At 39.8% G+C, this 6,432-nt stretch overlaps 1 protein-coding gene across 1 annotated transcript in view; it reads left to right on the top strand.

The window, feature by feature from the left end:
* The first annotated feature begins 2,474 nt into the window (after positions 1-2,474).
* LOC121864710 overlaps positions 2,475-6,432 on the top strand; it is an 8,838-nt gene continuing 4,880 nt past the window's right edge. Inside the window, exons 1-5 of the mRNA XM_042363868.1 lie at positions 2,475-2,577; positions 3,268-3,451; positions 3,800-3,988; positions 4,335-4,446; positions 4,863-5,023. Of these exons, the coding sequence (XP_042219802.1) occupies positions 2,520-2,577; positions 3,268-3,451; positions 3,800-3,988; positions 4,335-4,446; positions 4,863-5,023 (704 nt within the window). The 5' untranslated portion in view covers positions 2,475-2,519. The remainder of the gene's footprint in view (positions 2,578-3,267; positions 3,452-3,799; positions 3,989-4,334; positions 4,447-4,862; positions 5,024-6,432) is intronic.

Below are 6,432 nucleotides of genomic sequence, written 5' to 3'. Positions count from 1 at the left end.
AACCCTAAGCATTCGTGGTTACACTAATATCCATTCGTTGATAAAAGATTATGCTAAGGCTTCATGTGGTATTAAGTCCATTTTGATAATGGAAAAAAAATTATGTACAGGAAGAGGAGGAAGTGTTCCGTTTCCGGTGAGAAGTTACCAACCTCGACACACTTCCGCCGCACCACTAAAGTTTTTATTTAATATGAAGATAAAAAAAATATATAGGAATGGAAATACTGAAAACCTGACATGATATTTATTTCACAAGTAATAGGTAGTAGGCAGCTACAAACCAGGGAGGTATTGGAAGATATTGGAAGCATAATGTGTTGTCTAATGGTAGACCCTGCTGCCGTATGTGACCAAGTCCCAGGTTGGTGATCTGACTTTCTGCCTCATTTACACACAGTTGCAGGGTCTCAGTTGTTTCTCTTACTAATGACAACACAACATTCATATATTGTTTCTCACTATTGATCTTTTTTTAACTTTTGTATTTCTTTATTATTATTATTATTATTATTATTATTAGTGTTATTATTATTAGTGTTATTATTATTAGTGTTATTATTATTAGTGTTATTATTATTAGTGTTATTATTATTATTATTGTTAATATTATTGTACTATTTTATTATAAATCTTATTTACTATGAATTATTATTATTATTATTATTATTATTACATTTTCGCCCCTAGGACCCCAATGTGGGTCAGTGACCTGTGCCCGGGTGGGCTAATCCCCGTAAAAAAATAATAATAATAATGATAATAATAATAATCTTGCTCGGAAATTCAGGGCGACATAATTAGTGAAAGTTGATATGCTACACCGCTGCTCCCGGACTATTGCCAAACATCTATCTTTTTATCTATCTATCAGTCTTCATATCAATTAAGCAATCGGAATATCTATCTGTCTATCTATCTATCTATCTATCTATCTATCTATCTATCTATCTTTCTATCTATCTATCTATCTAGTGTGGTAGTAACCCTGGTGGAACAAGCTTAGCAACTTTGTAGTAAGTGCTGGAACGCTGGAAAGTTTCCTAAAGGAGGCTAGATAGATTCATGGGTGATAGAGAGTGGTAGTAACTCTCGACAGGAGCTGCCATGCACAGGCCAACCGGCCTATTGCAGACTCCTTATTTTCTTATGTTCTTATAGTGTGGTAGTGACCCTGGTAGTGTGGTAGTGACTGTGGTAGTGTGGTAGTGACTGTGGTAGTGTGGTAGTGACCCTGGTAGTGTGGTAGTGACCCTGGTAGTGTGGTAGTGACCCTGGTAGTGTGGTAGTGACTGTGGTAGTGTGGTAGTGACCCTGGTAGTGTGGTAGTGACCCTGGTTGTGTGGTAGTGACCCTGGTAGTGTGGTAGTGACCCTGGTTGTGTGGTAGTGACCCTGTAGTGTGGTAGTGACCCTGGTAGTGTGTTAGTGAGTGTGTGTAGTGACCTGTAGTGTGGTAGTGAGTGTGGTAGTGACCCCTGATGAGTAGTGTGTAGTGTGGTAGTGACCCTGGTAGTGTGGTAGTGACCCTGGTTGTGTGGTAGTGACCCTGGTAGTGTGGTAGTGACCCTGGTAGTGTGGTAATAACAGGTGGCACAGCTCCCAGGGTGATGATAGTGGAGGCGTCTGTGTAGGAAACTAATATTTCATAATAACTTTTCGAGCTAAAATATATTGAAACGTAAGGTAACTATTTTTTATTGTATTTTCACCTACCATTCATTCCTTTCTCTCTTTGTATGTATGTATGTATGTATGTATGTATGTATGTATGTATGTATGTATGTATGTATGCATGTATGTATGTATGTATGTATGTATGTATGTATGTATGTATGTATGTATGCTTAACGGCATTTATCAAGTCATTATAGAAGCAACCCCAAACTTACAGTATAGAGTTTTACATGATAATACAGTGAGTGGTTATATTTTGTTTTCAGGTTAAATCTAATTTTTTTACCGCACTGAGAGCTGGATGAATGTTTTCTTTTTAGCAGAATTTAACATATAGTGTAAATTCTAAATTTATGTCTATAAGCGGCAAGAACATAGATTTTTTTTTTGGCTGAAATTATCTCTGTAAGTTGTAATACTACGTTTATTCTTGGTAAATTTAACGTATCAGCAAGAGAATATTAACCTTTTATTTAACATCTGGGGTAGAAATTTTACATTTTATCAAAGACCACGATGTTAAATTTAACATTCCCCCCCCCCCCCGCCCCCCTGCACGAGTCTTTATGCCGGGGTTCGTATCTCAATGACCAGCTGGCCGAGTCTCACACACAGTTGCCAGAAATAACATCAAAACACCTTCTAATGCTTTCACTTAACGCAAATTTATTCTCATATCAAACTCATATAATAATTTTGGTGTTAAGGGATGATACATTTAGCGTGAAATTGTTGAAAATTATAAATAAAATATAGCTGGGATGTGGTGAAGGTTGGTAAGTGGTGTGTGTGGGTGTCAGTGTGTGAGGTTGAAGAGGGTGTGTGTGTGTGTGTAGCCAGCTGATGATGGGTGTACGTACGTTGCTCTGTCTTCTCTCCGCCTCCGCTCTCATCCAATATGGTAAGATTATATCACCTGAAGATTAGACACCCAAGCTTATTTCAATTGAAGATTAACCTCCCTAGAGCTCACTTTACGTAACATAATCTAAATTATCTAATCTAATCTAACAGTAACGATAACCAAACTGAAACTTAACCTAACCTAACCCAACCTAACACCAACGCTGATCTAAACTAACCTAACTTAACCTAACCTAACCCCTCAAAGTAGCATTAGAGTGGTTAATCTTCAAGCAAAATAAGGTAGGGTGTCTTATCTTTAGGTAAACCGTAATTTCGTTAATTCTTTCACTTTATCACTACTATAATCTTACATACTGATTTGTTCTTATGCCCACCATGCAATTGTACTATTCCAGATGATACTAAATGTTACATAATACTTCCTTGAGATAAATGTACAGTATATATCAGGTGCCTACAAGAGAGCTCAGGCTCTCAACTGGCTCAGCCATGTTAATATTGTTATTATTATCCACCTGTTACTTACTTACCCCTTAACTACCTCTACCTCTTACTTACCTCTACCCCTTGCCTCCTTATTAACTACCTCTACCTCTTACTTACCTCTACCCCTTACCTCCTTATTAACTACCTCTACGCCTTACCTACCCCTTACCTATCTCTACCCCTTAACTACCTCCACCTCTTAACTCTCCCCCTTAACTACCTTCCTCTACCCCTTCAGGAGCGGCGGGGGAGCCCTGGAACGAGAAGGACTCCGCCAGTAATGCGATAGACGACCAAATCATCAAGGCGTTGGAGAGCTTCAGGGAACACATGTCGAGTGGTTGGCCCGAGCTGGGTATACCTGTACTCGACCCTCTCCTTCTGCCCGAGGTCGACCTTAACATCACCGCTGGCAACATTGAGTAAGTGTGTGTGTGTGTGTGTCCAATAAATATATCTATTAATCTATCAAAAAGACAATCAATTTCATCAATCAATCAATCTCCTCTTTATTTACTTATCAATCCCTCAACCAGACAACCAGTTATCAGTTTATGAATCAAATAAGCATTCTACTCATCCATCAATCCATACAACGACCAATCAAGCTATTCCTTTATCAGTCCATCCATCAATAAATCTATCAGCCAACCTGTCTATCCCTCTCTCTCTCTCTCTCTCTCTCTCTCTCTCTCTCTCTCTATCCTTTTTACAGTTATCATAATTTAGTTAACTTATCTATCCCCTATTCAATTCTCTCCCTCTCCTAGCCTGAAGATGAACCTATCTGATGTCGTGATCAACAACCTGTCTAACTTCACTATCGACCGCGTCCATAGTAACTTACTCTTCCTCAAGGTCGACATCGATCTCGGCCTTGCACAACTCGACGTCGATGGCCTCTACGATATCCTCGGAACTATTGGAGTTTTTCCCGTCTTTGGAGAGGGACCCTTCTTGTAAGTGAGAGAGAGAAAGAGGAAGATAAGGAGGGGGGTGGGGGGGTGAAAGAGGCACAGTAGTAGAGATAATGAGAGGGAGAAGTGGAAGACTCAGGAAATGCAGAAGTATAGTTAGCTGGAGGAGTTTGTAGCCCTGGAATTCAGTCCCACATAGTTTGTAGTCTCGAATGGTTGTTCTATATTGTAGTCCCACGCAGACTGTTAATAGCCCTCACATTCTGGCTCCATATATCTTAATACCTCATCAAGAGAGTAGTTTGACATAGGCTGTAGTCCTAAAAAGTAGCTCCTGACAGTAATCCGTCAGGGAGTGTAGCATAACAACATCGCCGCTCCCCCACAGGCTGGACGCGTTCGACCTGACCTTCAGCGTGGAGGTGGGACTCGGACGTGATGAGTACGATGAGCTGGGCGTTACAATCCTCACCATGTATGTCGACCTCAACACGACGGAGGTGAGTGACGCAGGGGTCAGATGTTTAAATGGATCGTGCGTATCTTGAGATGTGAGAATGTATTTAACTGGTTCCCTTCAGCTAGTATTCAAGATGGATTCTCAAAGGTACATATGATAGATCTATTATTCCTAAACATGGATGTGAGAATGCAACTATCTGGTTCTTTTAAGGTATGACAAATTTGTGAATGCTGCTGTTGGAACGCATCCAAATTACTACTTACGCTACGGCATAAGTTCTCGTACGTGGAAATGTAATTTTATATTTGACTGCCTCACGTAATCTATAACACAAATATGGATACAAAATCTTCCAGTTTAGTGAAGAAAAGTCTACATTACTGCAGGATAGAGTGACGTATCATCCTGAGTACAGTGAAGTTATCCTGCGAGTAAACAATCCTTACTCCTCAGGTCGACTTTGAGAACATCATGGGAGGCGGGGACATGGCCGACTTCGTCAATGGAGTCCTGAGTTCCCTGGCACCAGATATCCTGCAGTCCCTGGAGGAGGAGTACCTACCCTTCCTGGAGGAGGCGCTGAAGCACGAGATCAATACAATCCTACATGGAGGGTGAGTACTTGGAGTGTCTCCAGGACGACGCCTATGTGGGGACACAGGGAGAGAGGGTACGGGAGGAGAGGGAGGAGGTGAATAGAGGATAGAATGAAAGCTAAAAAGAACTCAAGGAAAATAGGGCCAAGGAAGATCTAATCTTAACAAGTCCTATAATCAACATTGGTATTACAGTGTATATATCTCTCACTCAATGTCCAGGGTTCGAGTTCTGACCCTGGACAACTGTGGGAAGGGTGTACTGTTATCCACGGTGACCCTACCAATCATCGCAGGTTTCAGTCGCGGATTAACATAAGGTAAACGTTACCAGTTTCCCCGGGCCCCCAGGTGTGAGGGGACCAAGGTCCAACGATAAATATCCCAACATTTTCTGTCCCTGTAAGGAAATGATTTCTTCATATATTGTATACAGTAGTTGATGGAAGATATGCTGGTACAGAAATACATATATTTGAGTAAATATTAATTTAATTCAACATCAATTTACCTATTTAGTGATGTGCAGACAAATACAAAAGGTTTGCGGGGCATTTGGACGTGAAGTTTTTACTAACACCATGGCAATTTCTCAGTGACTTGCAAACGGACAGGTTTGGTATTTTCGTGTTGAATATAGCTTTGTCGGTGATTTACTATAATTTAGCATTAATTAGTATTAGCATTAGCGAAAACCTTAGCATAATAGAAGGAAATTTGGCATCCGATTCGAAATTTTAAATTTAAGAACTTATGGGAGCGATCGTGGACAGAAACAGCTTATGTTATAATGTAGCCACAGAGGCATTTTTTTAATAGCAGGCTACTAGCTTGGTATGTGTAATTATACATTATTATTTTGATATATTGAAGGGGGGGGGGCCCCTTGTCGCTGCATTTCCCCAGGGGCCCCCGCCTGTTGTCAATCCGCCCCTGCCAACACTGGACAATAATGTTCATAACCAAATAACAAATAACAGACTAGCCGTCCGAATGGCTAGTAGATATAAATGGTGGAATGATATATTAAATAATGATAATAATAATTTGTTCTACGGGGTTATTAGTTTTCCTCAGTTTCCCTTCTGAGCCTCATGTTTCTCTGACACTTTGGAGACTACTTAAGACCGTTGTTATTTGCAGTTTTGTATCATCAAAAAGAATAAGTTTTACCTCTAAAGTTTGTGATCTTAGTCCTTACATTCTCTACTGACCATTTAACGGGAATGTTAATTTATTATGTCCCTAATATTAAGGAATTACAGCGAAAGCTAAAATAGATTAGTCTACTATTTAAAAATTTTCATTTTCTTTTATGAAAAGTCAAAGAGAATGGAGCGGGATAACTTTAATAATAGTGCAGAAAAAGATGGACAGCATTTATGGTTCATGTTAAAGGACCGAATTTGTAAGTTTGTCTCTCCTGA

The sequence above is a fragment of the Homarus americanus genome, unplaced genomic scaffold, assembly GCF_018991925.1.
Source record: "Homarus americanus isolate GMGI-L3 unplaced genomic scaffold, GMGI_Hamer_2.0 scaffold57965, whole genome shotgun sequence".
NCBI lineage: Eukaryota > Metazoa > Arthropoda > Malacostraca > Decapoda > Nephropidae > Homarus > Homarus americanus.
Note: the sequence above shows the minus strand (reverse complement) of the source record. Positions and strands in the feature narration are given on the sequence as shown.